The sequence below is a fragment of the Macaca thibetana genome, chromosome X (assembly GCF_024542745.1).
Source record: "Macaca thibetana thibetana isolate TM-01 chromosome X, ASM2454274v1, whole genome shotgun sequence".
NCBI lineage: Eukaryota > Metazoa > Chordata > Mammalia > Primates > Cercopithecidae > Macaca > Macaca thibetana.
The window spans coordinates 52,613,538-52,625,891 of record NC_065598.1 but is presented as its reverse complement, the minus strand read 5'-3'; the positions used below and the strand labels follow the sequence as shown (position 1 = coordinate 52,625,891).

General features: G+C 45.9%; 2 protein-coding genes across 15 annotated transcripts in view; one reads left to right on the top strand and one right to left on the bottom strand.

Moving 5' to 3' along the window:
• Positions 1 to 2,353, top strand: part of KDM5C (lysine demethylase 5C) — a 34,259-nt gene extending 31,906 nt beyond the window's left edge. For 4 of the 5 annotated variants that reach the window (XM_050777132.1, XM_050777134.1, XM_050777131.1 and 1 more), the window contains one exon: positions 90 to 2,353. In XM_050777132.1, coding sequence (XP_050633089.1) covers positions 90 to 455 — 366 coding nt within the window. In that variant the 3' untranslated portion in view covers positions 456 to 2,353. The remainder of the gene's footprint in view (positions 1 to 89) is intronic. The other variant, XM_050777135.1, reaches the window with a different exon arrangement.
• Positions 1 to 12,354, bottom strand: part of KANTR (KANTR integral membrane protein) — a 116,999-nt gene that overhangs the window by 21,254 nt on the left and 83,391 nt on the right. For 5 of the 10 annotated variants that reach the window (XR_007722703.1, XR_007722705.1, XR_007722706.1 and 2 more), the window contains one exon: positions 986 to 5,046. The exons of 3 other annotated variants lie outside the window; for them this stretch is intronic. The gene's annotated coding sequence lies outside the window, so the exon portion shown is untranslated. Of the gene's footprint in view, positions 1 to 985; positions 5,047 to 12,354 lie in introns of those variants that run through there. 2 more of the 10 variants (XR_007722701.1, XR_007722708.1) reach the window with 1 other exon arrangement.

The window sequence follows — 12,354 nt, the reverse complement described above, 5'->3', positions numbered from 1 at the left end:
ATGGGCCGGGCCAGGAGGTCAGACCGAGTAGGGAACCCAGGCCTGACCACTGGCCCACAACCTGTCTTTCTGCCTATCTGTAATCACAGCTGGAGAAGGCAGAGCGTCACGGGAGTCGGGCTCGGGGCCGGGCCCTGGAGAGGCGGCGGCGGCGGAAGGTGGATCGGGGTGGGGAGGGCGATGACCCAGCCCGAGAGGAGCTAGAGCCAAAGAGGGTACGGAGCTCAGGGCCAGAGGCTGAGGAGGTCCAGGAGGAGGAAGAGCTGGAGGAGGAGACTGGGGGTGAGGGCCCCCCTGCACCCATCCCCACCACTGGCAGCCCCAGCACCCAGGAGAACCAGAATGGCTTGGAACCGGCGGAAGGGACCACTTCAGGCCCCTTGGCCCCTTTCTCCACTCTGACTCCCCGGCTGCATCTGCCCTGCCCACAGCAGCCGCCTCAGCAACAGTTGTGACAGTGGCTGAGCCTAGCACAGACCCTGACAGAACCCTCCCCGCCCCGGCCTCAAGGATCCTCTTTCTGACCATCAAGCCTGCTTCTTAGGGGGTGGGCAGGTAGGGGGGTGGCCATCCCCCCTACCTGCCCACTCCTGAGTCCCTTGACTTTTGTATTCTGACTCCAAGGTATTGTTCAGACCTCAGCTCCTGGGGGCCAGCCCCTGGAGTCTTCCCTCCCTGGTAGCCTCTAACCAGCATTCCCAGACACCTGAGGCAGATAGATGGATGGGCTGGTGGGCAGGGGGGTGGCTGGGGCTGGGCCATCACCATTCCAGAGACAAGGCCAGTGTATATGCAAACTGGGGGACTCTCCTCTCCCTTCTCTCCCCAGTTCTGGTCCTGGCCAGGCCATGCTACACTAACCCCTGCCCCCACTCTCCTCCCCTCTTTTCCTTCCTTCCTACCCACTTCTCCCTCTCCCTTCCCCTGACTGTTCCACCCAGGAGGAGGAAACTTCACATAGCCGTGCTCACAGTTTTTTATTTTAAAGGAATTTGGCTGGGGAGCTGAACAGGGCTCCCTGTGATCTGAAGAAAGGTTTTGGTGCTTGTCCTCACAACCACCTCAATCCTCCCTCCCTGTCCTCCCCTGTCTCCTTTCCTCCTCCTGGGTTCATGTTGTAATAAAAAAAGATTGTTGGTGTGTAATTAATTTGTTCAAAAGGAAAAAAAAAGCAAAACAAGAAACTTGGTTCCAACTGAAGCCTATTTTAATTTTATTTTATTATTTTCCTCTTGTTAGAAATAAAACCCTTAGAAACATTTTTTGGAAACATGTTTCTGAAGTGCATTTCTCTTAGACGGGGAGGACAGTGCTTCCATCACCAGTCAGTGGAGCAGCTGTAGTGCTGGCGGGAGCACTAGGGCTGAAGCCAGGGAGCTCTGGGTTCTGAAATCAAGTTCCACCAGCTTCTTAACCTTGGGCAAGACGTTCTGATCCTCCCCTGACTAACCCCAAGCCATTTTCCCTCAAGTCCAAACAGATGGGCTTGGCCCGCTCACCCAGACTCCTACACCACAGCCTCCCCCAGTTGATGCCCTCCAGTTTATCCTCCTCAAGCTCCCAAAGGGATTTTTTTTTCAATGGCTTTATTGAGATATAATTTACATACCATAAAATTCACTTGTTTGAAATGTACAATTCAGTGATTTGGGGGATTTCTGAAGTGTAGATCTGATTATATACTGCTTAAAACCTTCCATGATGCTTTATTGCCCTTAAGATTATACATAGAATCTCGTTCTTTCTAGAATGTTTTCCTGTCTAACCCATATACTGCATAATTCCCTGATTTTTCTCCACAGGTTATGCCCCTGATGAATGGGGACTAAAGCTCAGATGTGTGGTCATTTGCAACCCCTGAGTTCACTTTTTAAAGACAGCTTATTGAGATACAATGTACATACCATACAGTTCACCCACTTAAAAGTATACAATTAAATAGCTTTTAGTATATTCAGAGTTGTGCAGCCATCATTGCCAAAAAAAAAAAAAAAAATTTAGAACATTTTCATCACTGCAGAAAGAAACTCCATATCCCTTAGGCATCCTTTACCCCTCATCCCATTTGCCTATTCGGGACATTTTACATAAATGGAATCGTATAATATGTGATCCTTTGTGTCTAGCTTCTTTCACTTAACATAGTGGTTTCAAGCCCATTAATGGTCCCATAGTGGTTGGAAAGATCTCCCTTCTGAGTCCCAAAGTCTTTAAGATGAGGGTGCTGGACTAAATCAGGGACCATCAACAGATTGTTTACATGTTTTTGTGGGTGTTTGCATGCATGTGTTTTTCTGACAAGAAGACTAACCAGCTTGTATCAGATTTATAAAGGGATCCTTGACCCTCCAAAGGCTAAGAACCATTCTTTGTGGTCTTGAGTGTTGTGTGTTTGGAGTCTGCCCCATGATATGAGGATACAAAGGAGGAAGCAAGAGCATGGAAGCCCTGCTAAGCCAGTCAGCTTCCCATCATGCCTGCCTCAAGGGCTTTCCCTCCTCTCAAGGGGCTGTGAGGAGGCTGAAGGCTGAAGGCTGGGTCCTGATTCCTAGCCCAGGAGCTTAGCACACTGCCACTCTTATTTTGCTTTCTCATTTGAACGTTCATGGGTTTCATTCCCCCTTCCCAATATTTGCAGTTGATAGGAACCTAGTGGTAAATAAGAAAGCCCGCCCTCTTCTGGCAGCTTTGATTGGTGGGAGGGTCTGGCTCAGCCCTGCTTTCATCTAGTCTCCCAGTTGGGACCCTAGGCTATGTAAGTAAGGAGAGAGACGGGAGTCCGTGGACAACCCTGTCGGGTCCAGTTTGACTCCAGGTCTCAGTCCAGGGGAAAAGGCTGACCTTTTGGCTGGAATTGATCATGAAAAGGGGGTTGGAGGAGTTGACAGGAGAGGTGAGTGTGAGAGCTGGGATGGGCAGGAAAGGGCTCAGCCTCAGCGCTTTACCACTCCCAAGGCAGTCAGCCACAGGAAGTGGCCAGACAGGAGAGGAAGAGATGGTGCCTACAACCTGAAGCAACTCCCAGGTTAGAGAACTGCTTGGCTGGGGGCCTCCCAGGTATAGGCCCATCCTTCACCAGTTTTCAGACCACCTTTACCATGTTGGCACATCGCTGTCGCATCCCTCACACACTGTCTCCTTCACAGCAGACACGCATTCCATGAACTCGGCAGGAGAGGCCCTAGCCATCATCCTGCAAGACCCAGATCAAATCTAACCCCTTCCAGAGAGCTTTCTCTGGTTCCAAATCTGCCCTCTTTCCCAGACACTCCCCTAGAAAGGGAGGGGGACTGGCTCAGGGGACCCCCTTCACCTCAGATAAGGAGCTGGGGAGAAGGAGGTCAGGGAAGCAGTGGGTATCTTCTCACCTCAAAGTCATTTTCTATTATAGAGATATCACCTAGCTGCCGAGTCCTCCCAAATGTTGCCACATCCCTCAGGATGGCTCCTGAATCTGCAGGTGACAAGGGGATGGGAAGAGACATCACTTCTATTAAGGACTTTATCCAAACTCTTCCTTCAGGCCCAACTGAACCCTTCTTCCCCTTCTCCTTAGTGCCTCCACCTGTGCCTTACATGGTGTCTGAAACACTAAGATTAATAGGTCTGTCTCTCCTCCCACCCCCAAGCTCTGGAGCTTCTGGAGGGAAGGCAAGGCCTAGGCCTCAGTCTGTTTCCACTTCCAGGCCAAGGGCCCGCAGTCTAGTTTTAGAAAGAAGGAGGTAGGAGCATCAGTTGGAGCCTCACACTGTGCATATGAACTCTGTTTCCTTTCCGTTGCAGAGTCCAGTGGTACAGGATACCACCCCTTGGGAGTGGCGCCCGGGGTCTGAGGTACATGGTCAGTGGGTCCTTGAAGGGGCAGATGCTAACTAGCCATGCTTCCCAGAAGACCTGAAATTGTGATGGGAGGAGTTAGGAAGCAGAGGAACAGGGTTCTTGCCCCTGGGGCACTCACATGAAAGGGAGGGGAACAGCCCCTTGTGAACCTCCACCTGGGTGCTCAGGTCCATTTGAGATATTTCACAAAGTCCCCAGCAGACACAGGAAACAGACCCCTAGGAAAACAGGCCTCACCTAGGCGTATCAGCCTGGCAGAGCTGGGATTTTCACCAAATCTCTGTGACCCTAAGGCCTGTGCTAGACAGAAGGGGTCCAAAGTAATCAGCCTGCCATCAGGAAATAGTTCACAGTGGGAGCTCAGTGTTGATCTCTGCTGTTGGTAGGTTGGGAATTCAGCAGTGCTAGGGCCACAGTGGCCTTGGTAGGTTAGAAGTTCATATTGCCAAGGTGCATAACCTCCACGCTTATCTCTATTGGTTATATGTTTGCTACATAACAAATTACCTCAAAAACAGTGGCTTAAAACAACATTTTATTTCACAGTCCTGTGGTTAGGAATCTGGGCACAACTTAGCTGAGTTTCTATTTCAGGGTCTCACAGCCAGCAGAGTGTGAGCTGGGGCTACAGTCATCTCAAGGCTTGGCTGGGGAAGGATCTGCTTTCACGCTGACTCATGTGGCTGTTGGCATATTCAGTCTTGCTGGCTGTTGGCTGGGGGTCACTCTCAGGTTCCTTGCCACGTGCACCTTATCATAGGGTGGCTCACAATATGGCAGCTTGCTTCATCACAGCAATCAAGTAAGATGAGCTAGAGATAGAAGGAGAGTGCCCACATGCCAGACAGAACTCATAGTCTTTATAACCTAATCTCAGATGTGACATCCCATCACTTTTGCAATATTCTATTCGTTAGAAGTAAGTCAGTTACTGCCGGGCACGGTGGCTCACACCTGTAATCCCAGCACTTTGGGAGGCCGAGACGGGCGGATCACCTGAGGTCGGGAGTTCCAGACCAACCTGACCAACATGGAGAAACCCCATCTCTACTAAAAATACAAAATCAGCTGGGTGTTGTCGCGCATGCCTGTAATTCTAGCTACTCAGGAGGCTGAGGCAGGAGAATTGCTTGAACCCCGGAGGCAGAGGTTGTGGTGACTCGAGATCGTGCCATTGCACTCCAGCCTGGGCAACAAGTGAAAACTCTGGGGGAGGCGGGGGAACAAGAACAAAAACAAAAAAGTAGGTCAGTTACTAGGTCCAGGCCACACTCAATGGGAGGGGATTACACAAAGGTGTGAATACCAGGAGGCGGGGGAGGGGGGGTCATTGGGGGTCATCTTGGAGACTGACTACTATAGTTTTTCCACTGGTCCTGGTGATTCATGTTACTTCCACATGCAAAATACATTCACCACTTCCCAGAGTCTCTAAAAGTCTCATCCAATCACAGCATTGCCCCAAAATCCAGAACATCTAAATCAGGCCCATATATGAAAGAGGCTCTTTGAGTATGGCTTCTTAACTACTATTTGTCTCCATCTTTAGATTTGTGAGACAATTTTTTTTTTTTTTGTAAAAAATTATTTTTTGGCCAGGCACGGTGGCTCACGCCTGTAATCCCAGCTCTTTGGGAGGCTGAGGCGGGCGAATCACGAGGTCAGGAGATCGAGACCATCCTGGCCAACATGGTGAAACCCCATCTATACTAAAAATACAAAAAATAAGCCGGGTGTGGTGGCAGGCATCTGGAGGCTGAAGCAGGAGAATCACTTGAACCCAGGAGACGGAGCTGACAGTGAGCCAAGATCATGCCACTGCACTCCAGCCTGGGCTACAGAGGGAGACTCCATCTCAAAAAAAAAAAATTTAAAAAAAAAATTTATTTTTTATTTTTATGTTGTTATAGAGACGAGATCTTACTATATTGTCCAGGCTGTTCTCAAACTCCTGGGCTCAATCCTTCCACCTTGGCCTCCCAAAGTGCTGGGATTACAGGCATGAGCCACCGTGCCCAGCTGATTTATGAGACTTAAGAGGCAAGTTATCTGTCCCCAGCACACCCAACGTACAATGGTGGAATAGCCATAAAACGACTACTACAGACATTCTAGTTCAAAAAGAGGGGAAATGGGAGACATAAAGGAGTTACTGGTCTAAAGCAATTCTGAAATCCAGCTGGGAAAATGGAAGTTTCTTGATTAGATGTCAAGGCCTGGGAATAATATTCTAAGGCTCTGCCCTCTGACCTCTTGGTTTTACCCTCCGTGCCTTCCTTTTTCATGAAAGGCAGCACGTTTGCAGCTGAACAGTTTCCCCAGTTTGCTTCCTGCCAGTAGAATTTTGGGAGTCCAGTGGGTTTTTTCATTTTGTCCTGTCTGTAACCAGCTGCCACCAAGAAATAGTTCCATAGGGGGGCTTGGGTTACTGTTCTGTTGGCAGGTTGGGCACTCAGCAGTGGCTTATAGCCAGATTGGTCTTGGTGGAGGTCCATATTTTGGAGCCCGTGCATAACCTCCATGCCTGCCACTATGGCCATTTTGTTCAGGAATCCATTGGGCAAAGAAAAGGGTGACAGATAAGAGGCTGACTGACATCACAGAACAGGACACCTACCTGTCTACTTGATTGAGCTCCTTTTCTGCAGTGGACTCTCTCTGGTGCTCATTTATGTGGGACATGAATATCTCTCCCCATTCCAAGAGAGACAGCCATATGCTCTTCCTCAGACCTTGTCAATAATATTTCAGTCCTGTTATTTCCAAGTCCTTCACTATTTAGCCGAATCATTAACAATTACTCATGAAACAGTGGAAACCTATCTATACCTCTGACCAGCTATGTGACCTGGCAGTTGTTCTACTGGGAGAATTTCCCTTCTCACTGTCCAGGATCAACCCTAAGTAGGGCTGTAACGCTACAGCTAGCTACTTCAGCAGGGCCAGCATATCGTGCAGGGCCATGTATAAACCAAGCTGGAATAGAATATTGTATCCCTTAGTCACCTGGTCACAGGGAATTCCCCATGAGGCTTCAGGTGTGGGTGAGAGAGGGATGGCAGTACAGCAGATTGGAGTATGACTCACTTGCTCAGGCAGCTTATTCATCTTCTAGGCCTGCTTGTATAACTCTATATTCTATTTGGTGGAGTGCTACTGCACATAGATAACTTCATGGCTTGAAGAGACAGTTAACACACAACTCACCATGGGGAGCTCAGCTTGCCTGGGTCACTTGGAGTCCTATGCTCAGCCATTAATTCACAAAATAGATCCACTTTTCCATTTTTATTTTTCTCTGCTCCTGGGACTTCTGTTACCACGATATTGCCACCTCCAATTTTATCCCCCATTTCTTGAGTCTTTAACTTGCTCTTCAGCTGTAGTTCTCCTCCCCTTTATGCCATCTATACTGTGTAGATTCTAATAGTATATCCAAGAACTGGAGAAATCACCACAGGATTTCTTCTGGGCCCAGTGTAAGAAAGACTCAGATCAAAACTTCATGTATAACCCCATCCCACTCTGACTGATGGGCCTCAGCGGCAATCTGGATCACCAGAGATTAACATTAATTCAGAACCAATATCCAGTCTATTTCAAAAGGCCTGGATATTTCCCTGTCCCCAGTGTACAGTGACTGTGGCTGCAGGTATCTGTGAGGAAAGCAAGGAGGCAGATTTTGCCATACACACTTGTGAAAAGTGTAGCAAGGTCCTTCTTCAGATGGACTCTCCCCTTCATTCAAGGGGCTCTGGTCTATGAACTGGGGAAGAGGCTGGGATGCCACATTTTTGAGGACAAGATCAGGCCTCCATTTTCCAGAGTAGAAGATTATTGGGGTTATATAACAACTAGGACTTTATCAGGCTACCTATTTTGGTCCTAGGGAAACTGTCCTTAATTATCGACTGTTACAAACCTCCAGAGGTCAAACCTGATTATTGCTATGGCTCTGCTATCCATTATAAGAATGAGACCCAACTTCTCTTTGGAGATGAACCTATCACCTCCATTGAAATCAGGGAGCCCATTCATGATTTCTCACCCTGACCCTCATCTGCAGAAATAAATCATTTCAATGCTTTATAATACTGGTACTCATTCATATACTAGTTAAGGTAAATCTAGCTCCTGAGACAGAAAAAAATTTTCTGGGATTTAAGACAAGTTTACTTCTTGCTTCTGTAGTATTCCAAAACAGGTGTTAATAATTGAGTTTCCCTCTTCTAAGTGATGATTCAGAGGCCTAGGCACTTTCTGTCTAGAAGGTCTGCCGTCTTCAAAACATGGTCATCATTGTATTTATTGTCATCTCCATCCTAAATAGCCAGAAGAGGAAAAGACCATGTGGGAGGTTACTATGAGCCGGATGTAGCACACATCACTTCTCATGTTCCATTAGCTAGAACTCAGATAATGGGCATACCCAGCTGTAAGGGACACTGACAAATGTAGTCTAAATCTGTCCCTAGGAGGAAGAGGAAACAAGTTTAATGACCACTTAGGTAGTCCCTACCACAGTGTATTTCTCAAAGTTCTGTGAAAGGAATGTAAATGTCCACATAGTCAAAAGGGTGAGTTGAATGTGTTACACATGACTAATCGATTCCAACATTCTTATTGCCCTAAACAATGGATTCCCCTGCCTACACTGTACCATGGAATTTCTGGCATCTTAACCTCATTTAACACAAGCTACTATTGAGTAGAGGTTTTGGACAATCAATGGAACAACTCTTAGAAATACTCCCAGCTGCTTCAACTAACAAAGTACATCCAAGATTGCTGATGAGTGTACCCATACTGAAAAGTTTGGCCCTACCCAAACCAGATAAAGACATCACGAGAAAATAAAATTACAGACAAATATCCTTTATGAATATAGATGCAAAATCCCCAACAAAATACTAGCAAACTAAATCCAACAGCATATTAAAAGTAGGATACGTCTTGGCCAAGTGGGATTTATCTTAGGAATGCAGGAATGGTTCAACATAAGAAAATCAATCAATGTAATAACATCACATTAATAGAACAAAGGAAAAGAAACACATGGTCATCTCATTTGATGTAGAAAAGGCATTTCAGGCTGGGTGTGGTAGCCAACACTTACAATCCCAGCACTTTGGGAGGCTGAGGTGGGAGGACTGCTTGAAGCCAGGAGTTCGAGACCAGCTTAGGCAACATAGCAAGACCCCATCTCTACAAAAAAATTTTAAAAATTAGCTGGGCATGGTGATGTGTGCCTGTACTCCCAGCTACAAGGGAGGCTTAGGTGGGAGGCTCCCTTGAGTCCAGGAGTTTGAGGCTGTAGTGAGCTTTGATCGTGCCCCTGCACTCCAGCCTAGGTGATAAAATGAGACCTCGTCTCTCTTAAAAAAAAATCAAAAAGGCATAGAGCTAATAAATTCAGCAAAGTTGCAAGGTGCAAGATCAACACATAAAAAGTAGTTGTGCTTTTATACACTAGCAATGAGCAATTCAAAATGAAGTTAAGAAAACAATTCAATTTACAATAGCATCTAAAAGAATAAAATATCTAGGAATAAATTTAATCAAGGAAGAGAAAGACTTGTACATTAAAAACCATGAAACATTGGTGAAAGAAATTAAAGATCTAAAGAAATGGGAAGGCATCTCATGTTCATAGACTGGAAGACAATACTGGTAAGATGTTAATACTAGCCAAAGTGATCTACAGATTCAACACAGTCCTTATGAAAATTCCAACAGGCTTTTTGCAGAAATGAAAAAGCTAGCCAGGTGTGGTATCTCATGCCTGTAATCCCAGCACTTTGGGAGGCTGAGGAGGGCAGACCACAAGGTCAGGAGTTTGAGGCCAGCCTGGCCAACATGGTGGAACCCCATATCTACTAAAAATCATTTAAAAAAAATTATCCGGGCATGGTAATCTGTGCCTGTAATCCCAGCTACTCGGGAGGCTGAGGCAGGAGAATTACTTGATCCTGGGCGGCGGAGGTTGCAGTGAGCTGAGATCACGCCACTGCACTCCAGCCTGGGCGACAGAGCGAGACTCCGTCTCAAGAAAAAAAAAAAAAAGAAATGAAAAAGCTGATCCTCAAATTCATACGGAATTACAAGGGGCCGTGAATAGCCAAAACAGTCTTAGAAAAAAAAGAACAAAGTCAAACGGCCAATTTTTTTTTTTTTTTTTTTTTTTAAGACACAGTCTTGCTGTGTTGCCCAGGCTGGAGTGCAGTGGTGTAATCTTGGCTCACTGCAATTTGAAGCTCACCGCAGCCTCAAACTCCTGGGCTCAAGTGATCCTCCTACCTCAGCATCCCAAGTAGGTGGGATTTAAAAGGCATGTGCCACTACACCCAGCTACTTTTTTTTTTTTTTTTTGTAGAGACAGGGTCTCACTCTTGCCCAGACTGGCCTCAAACTCCTGGGCTCAAGCAGTCCTCCCACCTCAGCCTCCCAAAGTGTTGGGATTACAGGCGTGAGCCACCACACCCGGTTAGCTTTTTCATTTCTGCAAAAAGGCTGTTGGAATTTTCATAAGGACTGTGTTTAATCTGTAGATCACTTTGGCTAGTATTAACATCTTATCAGTATTAAGTCTTCCAAGTCTTGCACAGTGTGAGCCACTGTGCCCAGCCACCAATTGATTTTTTACAAGAGTGCCAAGTCCATTCAATGGGGGGAGAGATTGGTCTCTTCAACAAATGGTGCTGGGACAACTGGATTTTCACATGCAAAAGTATGAAGTTGGATGCCTACTTCACACCATATACCATTAACTCAAAATGGATTAATGACCTCAATTTAAGTCCTAAAACCATAAAACTGGAAGAAAACATAGGAGTTAATGTTCATGACCTTGGATGTAGCAACAGTCACCACAAGCATGAGCAACAACAGAAAAAACAGATAAATCGGACTTCATCAGAATTAAAAATTTTGTGCATCAAAGGACATCAAGAAAGTGAAAAGACAGCCTACAGAATAAGATAACATATTTGCAATCATATATCTGATAAGGATTTGCTATCCAGAATATACAAATAACTCCTACAACTCAACAACAAAAAGACAAGCAATTCAATTTAAAAATGGGCAAAGGAGGCCAGGCGCGGTGGCTCACGCCTGTAATCCCAGCACTTTGGGAGGCAGAGGTGGGCAGATCACCAGAGGTCAGGAGTTCAAGGCCAGCCTGGCCAACATGGTGAAACCCATCTCTACTAAAAATACAAAAATTAGCTGGGCGTGGTGGCATGTGCCTGTAATCCCAGCTACTTGGGAGGCTGAGGCAGGAGAATCACTTGAACCTGGGAGGTGGCAGCTACAGTGAGCCATGATCATGCCACTGCACTCCAGGCTGGGCAACAGAGCAAGACTGTCTCAAAAAAACCCAAAAAAACAAAAAAACAAAAAAAACAAAGGATCATGTCTTTGTGATTAGGAAGAAAAAAAAATGGGCAAAGGACTTGAATAGATATTTCTCCCAAGATATAAAAATGGCCAAGAGCACATGAAAAGATGCTCAACATCATTAGATCAGTTACCACTTCATACCCACTAGTATGGCTATAATAATAATAATAATAATAAAATAATAATAAGTATTGGAGAAGATGGGGAGAAATTGGAGTCCTGGTACAGAGAATTATCATATGACCCAGCAATTCCACTCCTAAGAATATATCCAAACGAACTGAAAACAAGGAGTCAAAACATATTTCTGAACCAGCATTCTTTGCATCATTATTCACAATAACCAAAAGGTAAAAAACCCCAAGTACCCATCAACAGATAACTGTATAAACAAAATGCAGTATATACAAATACTGGAATATTATTCAGCCACAAAAAGAATAAAGGTTGGACACATGCTACAACATGGATGAACCTTGAAAACATTATTCTAGCTGGGTGTGGTGGCTCACTCCTGTAGTCCCACCTACTCAGGAGGCTGAGGTGGGAGGATCACCTGAGCCCAGCTGGGGAGGTCGAGGCTGCAGTGAGCCGTGATTGCTCACGGCACCCCAGCCTGGATGACAGAGTGAGACCCTGTCTCAAAGAAAATATTATTCTAAGTGAAATAATCCAGACATGAAAGGACAAATATTGTATGACTCCACTTAAATGAAATTATCTAGACTAGGCAAATTCATAGAGACAGAAAGTAGGTTAGAGATTACCAGAGGCTGCAGGTAATAGGGAAATGATTGCTTAATGGGTATAGAGTTTCTGTTTGGGGTGATGAAAAAGTTTTGGAACTAGATACTGTAGTGGTGATGGTTACCGAACAATGTGAATGTAATTAATGCCATCTAATTGTACACTCAAAAATGGTTAAAATGGATTTTTGTTTTGTTTTGTTTTTTTGAGGTGGAGTCTCAACTCTATCGCCCAGACTGAAGTGCAGTGCTGAGATCTCGGCTCACTGCAGCCTCCATCTCCTGGGTCCAAGCAATTCTCTTGCCTCACAGCCTCCCGAATAGCTGGGATTACAGGTGCCCACCACCATGCCTGGCTAATTTTTGT